Source organism: Balaenoptera ricei, chromosome 2 (assembly GCF_028023285.1).
Source record: "Balaenoptera ricei isolate mBalRic1 chromosome 2, mBalRic1.hap2, whole genome shotgun sequence".
NCBI lineage: Eukaryota > Metazoa > Chordata > Mammalia > Artiodactyla > Balaenopteridae > Balaenoptera > Balaenoptera ricei.
The window spans coordinates 75,746,800-75,762,164 of NC_082640.1; the positions used below are offsets into that span (position 1 = coordinate 75,746,800).

General features: G+C 34.1%; 1 protein-coding gene across 14 annotated transcripts in view; it reads left to right on the plus strand.

Moving 5' to 3' along the window:
• Positions 1 to 15,365, plus strand: part of ICE2 (interactor of little elongation complex ELL subunit 2) — a 91,045-nt gene that overhangs the window by 23,480 nt on the left and 52,200 nt on the right. For all 14 annotated transcript variants that reach the window (XM_059913139.1, XM_059913138.1, XM_059913140.1 and 11 more), the window contains 6 exons: positions 1,632 to 1,769; positions 2,884 to 2,997; positions 3,170 to 3,329; positions 4,300 to 4,481; positions 11,736 to 12,732; positions 13,438 to 13,613. In XM_059913139.1, coding sequence (XP_059769122.1) covers positions 1,632 to 1,769; positions 2,884 to 2,997; positions 3,170 to 3,329; positions 4,300 to 4,481; positions 11,736 to 12,732; positions 13,438 to 13,613 — 1,767 coding nt within the window. The remainder of the gene's footprint in view (positions 1 to 1,631; positions 1,770 to 2,883; positions 2,998 to 3,169; positions 3,330 to 4,299; positions 4,482 to 11,735; positions 12,733 to 13,437; positions 13,614 to 15,365) is intronic.

Sequence of the window (15,365 nt, forward strand, 5' to 3'; positions counted from 1 at the left end):
CTTTGTTCACTCTAAGCAGTTTTTCAAACATAAGTAAATTACTAATTAAAAATTTTTAATTAAATATATTAAATAATGATCCTTTAGTTACTTAATATCTACCAGTTGTGAAATACCTTTAATACTATGTAGTGTATCTGAGTATAGGTATAAAACTGTCTTAGATTTTCCCTTGAATTTTTCTCTTGCCATAATTACTGAGCTAAGTGAAACTCACTTAAAAAGCACTGTAACATCTAGCATAGTTTTACCAAGAAAGATGTGCTGATAAATATCTAACCAGAGTAGTCTATATGTCACATAGTTCTTATATATTGCTTTCCTTTGCATGTTCAGATTTTTGTAATGACTTCTATAGGATAGGAATATTAGGGGTGAAAGTTGACTAATATTATAAATGAGGAACAAAGATATTATGCTGATCCGAGTTTGCAGTTTACTAGGGTTTCTAAGAGCAAACAGAACTTCTCCATATTAACCTATATCTGCCTTAATTGCAAGTAATATCCTGATTAAATATTAAGGTCATTATTGAAAAGCATAGAATTGAGGGGGGAAATGTGAAAGATAATAGAGAGGATTAAAGAAAGAGAGAAGAGGATATGAAACTATAGATAAAAAGATGTACTGGAGTAATGTTATTGATTTGTAACTTGACACACTTTATAAATATCTGAAGGGAAAGAGGGTGTAAGATATAAAAATATGCTTATTGCTAAAAGCTTTTGTGATATAAACTATATTCTAAAAGGTTCAGATTAAGGTTCATTGAGAGAAGAAGAGAAAACACATACATTTGGCCCTCCATATCCGTGGGTTCTACATCAGTGGATATGGAGGGCCGACGGTACTATACCATTTCATATAAGGGATTTGAGCATCCTTGGATTTTGGTATCCATGGGGGATTCCAGAGATGCAAGGGACAACTGTATCTTAGAAGATAATGTAGTATGTATGGTTTTATAACTCCCCTACCCGCTCCAAAACTGCTGTGCTTCTTTGAGTTGTTTACATGTTATCACATGCTTGGGTGACACTGTGAATTTTTCTTCCTCATTACATTTCCTGGTAAGTCATTAATATTTTGAGAACATTTTGGAGAGAAGAAAATACTAAATACTCCATCATTTGAAGTAGTTATAAAATTTCTCATTTATTTTTTAGATTGAAGGTTAGAATGACCTGTAAGATAACTACTTCATTAATTCATTGTGCTTGGGGATCTTTTTAGGGTATTAAACTTACTTATTTCTAATCATTCATGTAACTGCTTTTATTCCCATAAAGTGTGTTAAAATTTTCACGTGGCTTTATTTCTTTGACAGTCTCTTAAATAGCAGAGAAAATATGATGTGTCTTCTCTAACTTTAAATTTTATTACAGTTGCTAATTTTAGTATTATTAAACATCAATGTTTTAAGAAATTAGGTTAAAAAGAATTGTTACGAAAAATAAGAGTTTAAATCAAGTAAGGAATATACAGTATGCCTGGATTGTTAGAAGTTCGGTGAATGAAATGAGGCTCATATTTGAAATGAATAATTATTTAGTCACATGTAACTAAGTTATTTTTGTTGCATTATTAGAGAAGTACAAAAAAATGAATTTCTCTTAATTTTTATTTTTTAGCAAATTTTAAAAGCTTGTATTGAACAAGTGAAAAAGTATCCAGAATTCTATACTCTCCATGAAGTCACCAGCTTAATGGGATTCTTCCCATTCAGAATAGAGATGGGATTAAAGTTAGAAAAAACTCTTCTCGCATTGGTAAGGTTTACCATAAGAAAATAAAAATAAACTTATTTTTGTCTGAAACATCATCTGTGTTTCACACAGAAGCATAATTTAGATATATTTCAGTATTTATGTTTAAATTTTGAGCAGTAACGAGATATAATTTTTAAAATACGCAATACAAATGTGTCCCCTTTTATTGTATGACTAGCATTACTTGATGTTTTTAAAAATATCACTACCGGGGACTTCCCTGGTGGTCCAGTGGTTAAGACTCTGCACTCCCAGTGCAGGGGGCCTGGGTTCAATCCCTGGTCAGGGAACCAAATCCTGCGTGCCATCAGCTAAGACCCAGTGCAGCCAAATAAATAAATAAATAAATAAATATTTAAAGAAAAAGTTAAAAAAAAAAATCACTACCAACTTTATTTCTTGATTTTCTTTTCTTAGTTTCCATCTCTTTTATGTTTCTGAATACAAGCAGAAAACGCCTTTTCTTTTAAGGGGATTTTACTCAAAATCATATTGGAAGTATGTGTGTGTAAAGAAGATATTTTAGAGTTTCTCTTATAACCTGCTATGACTTGTACTTCATAAAATGAGAGGTTAGAATTTAAAATGACAGGGAAAATTTCACAGCACCCTTATCTTGGACCCTTTTTTTAAAAAAAACCTGTATGGGGGACTTCCCTGGTGGTACAATGGTTAAGAATCCGCCTTCCAATGCAGGGGACGCAGGTTTGATCCCTGGTCGGGAAACTAAGATCCCACATGCCGCAGGGCACCTAAGCCCACATGCCACAACTACAGAGCCCACACACCCCAACTATAGAGCCCACGTGCTCTGTAGCCCGTGCGCCACAACTAGAGAGCGTGCGCACCACAACGAAAGATCCCGCGTGACCCAGCTAAGACCCAATGCAACCAAAAATAAATAAATAAATAAAATCTTAAAAAAAAAAAAAACAACTATATGGTGGTTGTCAAGTAAAAACATTAAGGTCTTGTCTTAAGAAGGCTCTAAATTTGATATTTGCATTTAGTACAATGAATTTTAAGTTATAAGTTTCATATGATGAAAAGATACTTCAGGAAAAAAATACATCAAGATTTCTGCAATAAAACATTCATTGTTTTTCTTATTTAGGGCAGTGTAAAATATGTGAAAACAGTATTTCCCTCAATGCCTGCAAAGTTGCAGCTGTCAAAAGACATACCTACCACTGAAACACCAGAACAAACAGCTGCAGCTATGCATTATGTAAGTAGTAAAGTGGTTTTGGATCTTCCCAAGCAATCTTCTGTACCTCATAAAGTACATGTAACCTGGTTGTTCTAAAGTACCCTTCCTGAATTTCTCCCTTCTTTTCATTATTTAATCAAAGAAGTTTCCAATAAGTGTAATCAATAACAAGTTTTATGTTGTTTTTCAGGACATTAGTAAAGACCCAAATGCAGAGAAGCTTGTTGCAAGATATCACCCTCAGATAGCTCTAACTAGTCAAGCATTATTTACCTTATTAAATAATCATGGACCAAGCTACAAGGAACAGTGGGAAATTCCAGTGTGTATTCAAGTAATACCTGTCGCAGGTTTGTGATTTGCCATGTCAAGTAACACTCTCAAAAGAGGAGTTGAAACAGTTCTATTTCAGCTGTCTAATTATAGGTGGTCATTTGTCAAATACAAAAAGCTAAGTTTTGATTTAAGGAGGATGTAAATTTGACAATTACATTCAGTAGAAGAACTTTTTAATATATAGTGCTAAGTATACAATTGACATTCATAAATGAGTTATTAGATTTACAGGACCTGTATGCATGCTGAGTGTGTGAGAAGTAGAGAAAAAATTATAGTTTAGGGTGGCCAAAGATACATGAAATGGTGAGGTTCTTCTGTCTTTCACTGAAATAAAAGGAATGTAATACTTTATTAGACAGCCTCAAATGGGTTAGTTTCCAGGGTTTATTTACTTACCTATTATTGGAATTCAGATTTAAATAAGTCTATACTTATAAATATAAGATAGTCTCTCTCTTAATGGTAAAATTAATATTTATACATAAATTCTGTACAAAATATTATTCCCCTTCTATTTTTGTTCATATTTAATAATTTTATCATATCTTTTAGAATTAATATTCTTGTATGTAATAACATAATTGGAGTAAATGAAGGACTATGTCTAAAAACAAAACTACAAATTAGAGTTAAATGTAATATATTCTCCGTGATAAACATTTTATCACTTTTTGAAAGTATAACCCAAGAGGAACCGAGTAATAATGACAGTAAAAGTATAACAATAAAAAACAGAAAATCTTTTTTTAAATTGTTAGAAAAAGAACATATTTTTCTTGCCAGTAAGAGTCTCTTGCCCTTAGATCTCTAAGGGACTTTAAAAATCTTTTCATTCAAGGCACACATATGGGACATGTGCTTCCAGTTTCCTATCCTGTGTCTCTTTGTTTAGTAATTCTTCTGTTATACATCCTGGTTTTTGTTTTTTTTTTTAATATGACTACTAGTAACTAATCACTCCCATTCTTTTTCTGTTTTAAGGTTCAAAACCAGTTAAAGTAATTTATATTAATTCACCACTTCCCCAAAAGAAAATGACAATGAGAGAGAGAAATCAAATCTTCCATGAAGTTCCCTTAAAATTCATGATGTCCAAAAACACAACTGTTCCAGTCTCTGCAGTATTTATGGACAAACCAGAAGATTATATATCTGAAATGGATGTATGTAATGCTTTCTTTTCTTTTCCTTAAGAGAATGTACTTGTTTATCCTTTTGAAGAATAACATTTTATGGCAAGTCTCTAAATCTGGTAGTTAAAAATACAGACTTTAGATTGAAACTTAAAATTGAACCCCACATGGATCTAGACTTTAGACAACTAATTTAACCTCCTTCAGCCTCAGTTTTCTTCTTTTATAAAAGAAAGATAATACCTACTTCATAAAATTACTGTCAGGATTAAGTTTGATATTTATACATAAGATGCTGAGCACAGTCCTTAGTAAGTATGTACTAAAAATTCAGTCAATAATGGTGATCATAGTGGTGATGGTTTTATTTAATTAGTCTCATTCGTATTCAAGAGTTTTTAAGTATGAAAAGGAACAGATGAGTTAGACTGGGGCAGAAAGAATTTGCCAGGTTGTTAATCCTTTTTAGTGTATGCTTATTATCTGCGTGACCATAGGCAAACTACATAATCTCTCTGTGTCTAGTTTGCTCTGCCTGTAAGATGGGTATCATGATAACCTAACTCATAGAATTATTGGGGATTAAATGAGTTAATACACCTAAAGCATTTAGAACCATGCTTGGTACTCCATAAATACTAGCTTTTATTATTTTGTGTATTTTGAAATATTTTTCCTTGATCATTAGAGCAAGACATTCTGTTTATACAAAACTTTATTCATCCATTCCACAAATATTTATTGAGCAGATACAGTTCCATGCACTGAGGATACAGCAGTAAATAAAAATGAAGTCTCTTTTCTTTCAGAACTTACATTAGTGTCAGAGGGCACAGATAATTAAAACAGTATCAAAAAATCACGTATTGATAAATGCTCTGCTGAAAAATGGAGTAGGTTAAGGGGAAAGAGATGGGAATGGGATTCATGATCAGGAAGGCTTTTCCAAGGACAGGAAATTTGAACAGGGACTTGAATAAAGTGAGAGAGCAAACAAAATTAGAAAATAAAATAGAAAAATTTTTTCTTATTTACATATAAGAGCTCATACGATTTTAAGAATATTGGCCTTTTGTCTTTAATATTGGTTTATGTTTTTTTTGGTTTGCCATTTGCCTTTCAGTATTTTTATGATGTGTATGTCATAAAGCACTTCCAACTTAAGTTTTTTGGAGGTATTTTTGTTTTTTTGTTTTGTTTTACATTTTTAAATCTACCTAAAATTTATATTGGTGTGAGGTGAATGTCAGTAAGTAACAAGTGCTATGAAGAAACATGAAGTAGGTTAAGAGGGATGAAAAGTGACGGAGTAACTTCTTTCAGTAATGGCAGACCAAGTAATTCGGGCCTTCCATTACTGATGACAACTAAAAAAAGCTGGACATATTATGTAAGTTTATTTCTTAGAATCATCAAAGACCTAACAAGATAGGGAGGACTTACAGGACTGAGATACTAAAGAAGACCAGAATCCAGGTTGGTAAGCCTGTCACTTAGGGTAGTTTTTGCCCTGAATGGTATTTACCAGTTCTGAAGAGGCAACAGAAAATGTGCTTTTGGTAGCATCACAGGACTAGGGGGACAAAAGTCAGAGTTCAGTTTTCCACCATGAGCTTGGACCCTGCAGGGCTATACCCCAGGAGTAAGAGTGAACAAGAAATAAATCAGCTTTCTTGTAGATTGTATTCTGGGTTTTCAGGCCTTGAACTTGGATTCAGATGCTTTGGGATTGCTAGTGTCTCTAGATACCTAGCAAAAGCAAGTGAAAATAATTCTTAGAGGAACAGAATGTCATTTTCAGCCTCAAATTATTTCTACAAGTAAGTTTTTAAATATAGCATCTGGAAAACATTTAAAGATAACTAGACACTGGAGGAGTAAATAAAAATGAAGTTTCTTTTCATGTACTGGATACTCTGAGCAACAACCATCACAAACAATGACCAAAGAAATAGACTCACAGAAATGGATCCTAGAATTATCAGTCACAAACTATGAGCCAACTCTGTTTAATTATACAGCATGCAGGAAAATTAAAGCCATGCTTTAATTGGAAGGAATATGCCTTGCAATGCAGGGGACGTGGGTTCGATCCGTGGTCGGGGAACTAAGATCCCACATGCCGCGGGACAACTAAGCCCATGCCGCAACTACTGAGCTCGTGTGCCTCAACCAGAGAGCCTGCGTGCTGCAAACTAGAGCTCACATGCTCTGGAGCCCGTGCACCACAACTACAGAGCCCACACGCCCTGGATCCTGCACGCTACAGCTAGAGAGAGAAAACCTGCATGCCACAACTAGAGAGAAGCCCACACGCCGCAACTAGAGAGAAGCCCATGTGCTGCAATGAAGACCCGACGCAGCCAAATAAATAAATATTTATTTATTTAAAAAAAAAGTACAGTTAAGAATTCTGTAAAGGGGGTTATTAGCACATTAGATAAAACTAAAAAAAAAAAAAACTGATAAGAGAATTAATAAACTGGAAGATGGGTCTGAAATGACTATAATGAAACAGGCAACAAAAAGAAAATACGGAGAATAGGGCAAGAGGTATAGAGAATGTAGTGAGGATGTCTAACATTTGTGTACTTGCACCCAAAAGGGAGGTGTAAAAGAGGTAATGGGACCAAACCATACTTGGAGACAAAGAAAAAACTCTTAAAAGCCACCAGAGAAACAAAAGGCACATTAGCTATAAAGGACTGAGAGTTAGACTGGCAAGTAACTTCTCAACAGCAACGATGGAAGCCAGAAGACATTGGGACAATATATTCTCCTGAGAGAAAGTAACCCTCTTACTAAAATTCTCTAACCAGTGAAATATCCTTAAATAATAAAAAATTAAGAAAAGATATTTTCAGATAAAAACTGAGTTTGCTACTAGCAGACCCCCTCTAATGGATGTTCTTCAGGCACAAGGAAAATTAATCCCAGATGGAAAGAGGATGGTGAAAGATGCAAGAATGAATAAAGAATAACAAAAGTGAAAATAATGTGGATGGGCTCTAATTTGTAGGTGAGTGCAGGGGCACTCGGGAACTTAAATAGTTCTGAGATGACCTGGGTCCTAAGAACTCTAGAAACTAACCAGCCGAAGTTCCTTCCAAGACAAAAGCCTTGGCTCAGGAAAATTCACCAGTGGTAAAGTTCATATTGAGCAGAACAAGGACATTAAAGGTAAAGGAAAAATAAGCTTTCAGATAATTGTGGGAGAGGGAAATAGAGAAAGCAGATACCAGAATGTACTAAAGATTTTATATGCACACACAAACACATACAAACCTACATGCATACATACATCCATCATGGTAACAGTGAAGCATGAGCTTAGAGCCATGAAGCTAAGAAAGCTATCCTGGCACACTCTCACACAGGATTGTCCTCCTGCGGAAGCAGGTGCGCCCATCTCAATTAAACAGGAGTAACAGAAGAGGATTGTTGATGGAAATTCTTCCAAAGTTATTAGAGGAAGAAAAGATAATTGCTATAACATTTCTACAGTCAAATGAAGAAAGATGTACCCACAGAACAGATGAAAACGAATGTGTTCATCCTTTGCCCTAGAAATCTCACTTCTAGAAATGTAGCTCAGAAGTACACTAGGAAAAGAATAAAATATTTGTGCAGGGTATTCACTGCAACTATAGGTATTCATTAGAAACAGTCGTCATGTCCCTTCATAGGGTATTTATTAAATAAACTGTACATCTTCAGTAGCATACTATGCAGCTATTACAGGCATACCTTGTTGTATCGCACATTGCTTTATTGCACTTCAAAGATGCTGCGTTTTTTACAAATGGAAGGCTTGTGGTAACCCTGCATCAAGCAAGTCTGTCATCGCCCTTTTTCCAACAGCATTTGCTCACTTCATGTCACTGTGTCACATTTTGGTAATTCTTGCAGTATTTCAAATTTAATCATATTTGTTACGGTGATCTGTGATCATTGATTTTTGATGTTACTATTACAAACTTGCTGAAGGCTCAGATGATGGTTAGCGCTTTTTAGCAGTAAAGTATTTTTCTTAAGAGATGTACATTTTTAAAGACGTAATGCTATTGCACACTTAATAGACTATAGGTGTAAACATATCTTTATATGTACTGGGAAACCAAAAAAATTTGTGTGACTCACTTTTTTGTAGTATTTGCTTTATTGTCATGGTTTGGAACCAAACACACAGTGTCTCCAAGGTATGCCTGTAAAAAGAATCAGAAAGCTCTAGGTATGCAGCTGTAGTGTGGTATCCAAGATATATTGTTTAAGTGAAAATGGTCACTCAGAGAATTAAGTGACTATACATCCTTAAAGATTTATATCCTAAGTTCAAAAAGAATTGCCAAAAATCTTAAACTGCATTTAGTAATCATATTATTAGTAATGATATTGCTGTTGTTATTTTGAACACATTAGATAATATGATAAAGCAAATAAGTACTTATATTAGAAACCAAGAATTTTAGCATAAGAAATACAAATGCCAATCAAAGGACTTAAGTAAAAACCTTATAATAATATTGGAATCATATAAAAAAGATGCCAGTGCCAACTTGAAGGGTTTCCCATTGGCCAGAGTGTGTCAGTTTGACCATGACAAAGAATAACTGCAGTGGATGGAAACATATGAAATAGTTAAAATCCATGAATTCATAATAATATCTTTTTTAAAAAGTATTAGTCACCTTTGGAGGGTGCTAGTGTATCAAGTCATTATTCTGAAAACTGATTTTTGAAAATTCAAGTATTTGTCTTACTTTTCCATTACAAACTGTTTCAGGAAATGATGAAATATGACTGTTACCATTTTGCAGTTCCTAATGAAATAGTGAATCTAGGCAGTGATCATCATCAATGACTGCTAAAAGCATTAGAAGATTAATAAGGAATTTTAATGGCTAGATTAGTTTGTTGACCCTTGATGAATCAACAGAACAGTTGTAATATCGCAAGAAGAAAGATAACCAGACATTAGCCTCCTGATTGAAGTGGGAAGTACACAGTACTACATGTAACATGTTCAGATTTTTTAAAATGTGCCTGAATCTGATCAAGCTACTAGATCACTTTAATAGGAAATGTAGGGGAAGAGTGTATTAAATGATATCATGGGGATGCAAAATCCAGAATATGGAAAATTTTATAGGATAACTGATCTAGTTTCTTCTACAAATACCTGGTGGATATGGGAGTTGGCAGAGTATGGGGGAGAGGCATTTGACAAATAAATTTGAGAGACATCAGCCAAATGCAGTGTAGGAACCTTGGTTGGATCCTGATTCCAATAAACAATTGTAAAAAGAAATTTATCAGACTAGGAAATTTTAACACTGATTAGATATTTCCAGCCATTAAGGAAGTGTTAATTTATTGATATAATTAATATGTTTTACAGAAGAATCCTTTTATAACCACATACTAAAATATTTACAGATAAACTGCTGTTTTTACTTTATCCAAATTTGTTCTGTCAGAGGTTGAGAACTTTGTTTTTCAATTCATTAATTTTGGTTTTATATTTATGAAATTTCTTCATTTTATTATTGTGATTATATTATTCTTTTCCTATTTCTTGAAAAGGCTATGAATGATGCTTCAGATTTTTAATGTCCAGTGTTCTCATTTTTATTGCTTTTTAAGTATTCTGTAATTATCATTTTAATTTCTTCTTTTATCCAATAATTTGGAGAGTTTTTAAGTTTCCAAGTTCTTGGGTTTATTATTGTTTGTTTACTTTTTTCTTAATGATTTCTAATTTTATTTTCTTCTAAACAGAGAGTCAGACCTTAACAGATTCTGCTTTATACTATATTGATGTTTTCTTTGTGTATTAATTTATAGTCCATCTTTGGAAATGCCCCTTCGATCCTTGGGAGGGAAAAGGTATATCTTTGCAGTCTATATGTATGTTTTCAGTCATTCATGTATCTTTGTTTCAGTCATTAAATATTACTCATACTTTCTACATCCCTATCTTTACTAAGAGACAGTGTATCAGTGACCAAGTACAGTTGTGTTTCTGTCAAATTTTCCTTTTATTTTTCAGTTTTGACAATTTTGATGTTGTTATTTGACATGTCACAGTTCGTTATCTATTCATCATGGATTGCATCTTTTTCAACATAGGATTCCTGTTTCTATCTAATGCTTTTTGCATTGACTTCTCTCTAACACTTAATATTGCTAGTCCTTCTTTCTTTATTTCTTGATATCATGTCCCATTGTTTTGTTTTTTTTGTGTAAGAAACCTTTTTGTGTAAGAATGCCTCATGTAAACAGCATATAGTTTAATTTTATTTTTTGACTAAATGTGGTAGTCTTTTTATTTTAGCAAGTGCTACCATTTGCTGAGAAACTACTTACTATGTACAAGGACTATGCCAAGAAACTTTCTATATATAATTTCTCATTTAATCCTTAGAACAAACCCAAAAGGATGACCCTATTATCCCTATTTCAGAGATGAGGAAATTGAGTTTCAGAGAGGTAAAGTAATTTACACAGGTAGATCTTTCTTACTCACTACCTGAGGCTGTCAGAATATTTTTCTCTCAAATCCTAAACTGTAATCCAATTCCATGGTATTTATCTAAAGTGCTCTGCCAGACTGAGGAGAGATGTTGCTACCTGGGGAGAAGATAATTTATTCCTGAATAAATTAGAACTGTCTGTAGTTCTTCCATTACCCAAACAGTACATGAAAAACTGTAACCTCAGTGGCTTCATGTCCCAGAATACAATAAAACCACTTCCTATCCATTTCTCCTTGTATTACTGAGAGTTGTTTTCCCTGAGTATATGTATAAAGAAAGTCACTGATTGATGTGAGAGGCTGTTGACACTTCCCCAGTTGCATTAGAGAGCAGCTTCCTTACCGTGGCAAAGACGCTTTCCTCCTGGTCAGCTAAGTCTCTGCAAGAGTGTATAAGTGGGTATGAGTGAAGATCTTCTGCCTTCCTATTTGGCCTTACATTTCTTCTTTGTGGTCCTGTCTGTTTTTGATTAGTGGAAATACCTCTTGAGATGTGGTAGTTCACAAGTATTCCCCATTTCCTGTGGTATTGCAACTTGGCAAATTTTTCTGTGTTTCATCAACATTTCAATGGGAAGGTAAGGTTAAATAAATTAGTTGCTAGTAGTTTGTCAAAGCAAGAACCTTTCAAAGCCATTAGACTTTTCTTTCTACTTTTAAAGAGTATGAACTATGTTTGTGATGGGACATTGATGGGTGAGGGGTGGCCTGGAATTTTTGCTAATAGTTTGCCAATATATTTTCTTAAGATGTCTTATGAAGTTAATGAGTGCCGAAAAATTGAGACCCATGAAAATTTGGATCTGGATTTTGATGATGATGTCACAGAACTTGAAACTTTTGGAGTAACCACCACCAAACCATCAAAGTCACCGAGTCCAGCAAGTACTTCCATAGTACCCAACATGACAGATATGCCCCCAGCCCCCAGCATAGCAATCGCATCTGAGGCACCAACTGCACCAGACATTACTGCTCATTCTAGAAGTTTATCTCAGATTCTGATGGAACAGCTGCAGAAGGAGAAACAGCTGGTGACTGGTATGGACACTGGCCCTGAAGAGTGCAAAAATAAAGATGATGAGGGATTTATCCCCTGTGGTGAAAATGTATCAAATTCTGAGAAGTCTTTGGTACAAGATAGTGACTTGAAAACATCTGATGCCTTACAATTAGAAAGTTCTTCAGAAACTGAAACCTCTAATAAAAATGATATGGCTTCTGATATGGAGTGTGTTGATGAAAGAGTGAATGTTCCAGAGAACACAGACAATAATTCAAAGGAAAAGACTGTTACATCAGAAGCAGCTAAAACTGAAGATGTAATACTTTGCCATAGTGATACAGATGAAGACTGTTTAATCATTGATACAGAGTGTCAAAATAATAGTAATGGAAAGACAACTGATATGGGTTCTAATTTAAGTTCTAAACCAGCTAGCCTAGATTCTTCCTCAGGACAGGCTTCTGTAGGAAACCAGACTAATACTACCTGTAGTCCTGAAGAGTCATGTGTTTTAAAAAAACCTATCAAACGAGTATATAAAAAATTTGATCCAGTTGGAGAAATTTTAAAAATGCAGGATGAACTCTTAAAACCAATTTCCAGAAAAATACCTGAAATGCCATTGATGAATTCAGAAAATTCTAAACAACCTCCTAGTTCTGAGCAAGCCTCTGCTACTTCAGATGCCTCTAGTTGGCCAAAATCTATATGGCCTTCTGCGTTTCAGAAGCCAAAAGGACGTACGTAAATATTTACAAAGAATTTTATATTAACTGTTTTGCTTGTTCCTTATCCTTAGGGTTTTTTTTCCCCCTCTTTCCCCTACTTTCTCTTTGTTATAATATGTTTGTGATCTTTATACAGTCATTGATAGTTCATTTTCCAATCTACTGATCAATATTTCAGCTTTCAAAACCTTCACTGTAACAGTGTACCCACAGTTGTATGGATTTTTGTAACCTATGTTTATCCAACATTTACGATGGCTGCTAAGCTATAGATAACATGGTTTGCTGAACTGATGAAGGGAAAGTCCATCAAAAATAATGATAAATATTTATTAGTCTAAATTTACTTATTCTTGGTGTTTAGACTATAGTTTTGTACTTTTTCATTTTGTGAAATAGATATAAGGCTGCACCTCAACTCTGCCTCGATTATGAATAACACTACTTTTTTAAACTTTTTTTTTCTTCATATGTTGTCTCACTGATTTATACTTTGCCTAGGGTTAGTGAAGGTAGTAGGTAAAAGGAAGAGAACCCTAAAGCTTTGATTTCAGCTCTTGCTGGAGTTCCAGTAAAAGTAAACAGAAATGGTAATAGTGTAATGGTCAACTCAGAGGAAACAGAAGGTTGATAGTTGAATTGTTTTATCTTGGATTATGATGGATAAAGGGCTAATGTATTTTAAAATAAAAATGACAAATATAATTATTTTTAAAGGATTGCCATATGAACTTCAGGACTATGTTGAAGATACATCAGAATATGTAGCTCCTCAGGAAGGAAATTTTGTTTACAAGCTATTTAGCCTACAAGACCTGTTGTTACTTGTGCGATGCAGCGTCCAGAGGATAGAGACCAGACCACGTTCTAAAAAACGGAAGAAAATCAGAAGAGTAAGTTGTTACCTGGGGAGTTAGGGTGTGGTAGCATTAGTAGATGATAAGCAAATATTTAACATACCATTGTTATGAAGTTTAATTTTAAATTGTTGATCACTCTTATTAGAGTAGTTTTTTCAGGTTGAGTTTTTTTAGTAAAATACTGAGAACACTTTTAATTAAGTGTTTAGTTCAATGTAATAGTCATGAGTGCCAATAACATTCTTGCATGGAATATATAAACTTTGTGAAAAACGGCACCATTATAGATATGACCTAGACTGGCACGTATGTTCCCGCTTTCTCTGTGAATTTGGATTTCCTTTATGACATATTAGCCTCTTTCTTTCTTACTTTGGGAATCTTTTTGAGTCATTTTAGAAGTTCACATTTTGAAAGGTGGGCTTTCATACACATTTGAAATGTCTTCCCAGGACTGTTGGAAAACCAAATGTCTTCCTTTCTTTTTCCCCTATTGTTTCTTTGGGGATTTGATATAAATATTTCCCTCAGTTAAAAAAGTTTTTGCTACAATTTGAGTAATTGGTTCTTTTGGCAGTTTGCTATATTTGATATTTTAAGCTCTCTTTCAGATTAATTTGATTTCTGTGTGTGTAACCACTGAATTCAGGTAAATAAAGAGGAGCTTTTATGGTATAATTGATTACATAAGAAATAGTGAAGTCTCTTTAATTTTTTCTTAAGAGATTTTTTTCAGTTGTATCCATTATATCATAGTTCACTTTTCCTTCCTTCCTCCCTCCTTCCTTTCTTCCTTCCCTCCTTTCTTCCTCCCTCCCTCCCTTTCTTCCTTTTTTTTTTAATTTAAAAAAATTTAATTAATTAATTTATTTATTTAATGGCCACACCGTGTGGCATGTGGGTTCTTAGTTCCCTGACCAGGGATCGAACCCACGCCGTCTGTATTGGAAGTGTGGAGTCTTAACCACTGGACCACCAGGGAAGTCCGTTCCTTCCTTTTTTGATGTCTCTGTTTCTTGCTATTTAACCTACCACCCAATAAGAATCCTCAGTGACCACTTTAGAACGTCAGTGTTTTGGACTAGGGAACATGTTTTGGACTAGGGAACAGGTGACTCAGGAACAGTGATGTTCCAGCATTGACCCTTATGGATCAAGTCCCTGACTACTACTTTACCATATTAAGTTATAACTGGAAAAAAATTTTAAAAAGAAGAAGAAGAGAAGAAAAAGAAGTGCCAACCTTTCTGAGCTGCTAATAGCAGTAGTGTGAGGGTCTATCATGAAAAACCTCTAAGGCTAACCCATCAGGATCAGGATGTGTATGTTGTCCACCAAAATCCAATGGACCTAGTGGGTCTTTTGCTTGATGATACTTTTGTTCTTAGAAGGAAGACTGTGAATAAAATTTTAAATTTCTAATTCTCGTAATTTGGTATTTCATCACTGGTTCAGACTTGAAATTATAGAAACCAACTGGTTTTGAATTAAATACATGGGGGAGTGTTTTTTATAAGAGAATGTCAGGAATGACGAAATGCTATAGGTCTGATTTTAGTCTCCTCCTAGATAAATACAAATATTCCCTGTATTAAAAGATTTTACTTTATTTGCTGATTTTTTCCTGTCTCATCTGTATTTAATGGCCATAGCATGCATATCTTGAATACATATAGTGTCAGTGCTATGGACTGTATTTTCAAGGCTTTATTTCATTAATTCATATTTGCTATCTGATTTATTTGGGGACTAACCTCATTTCATTTTCTACTCTGTGAGCCCATA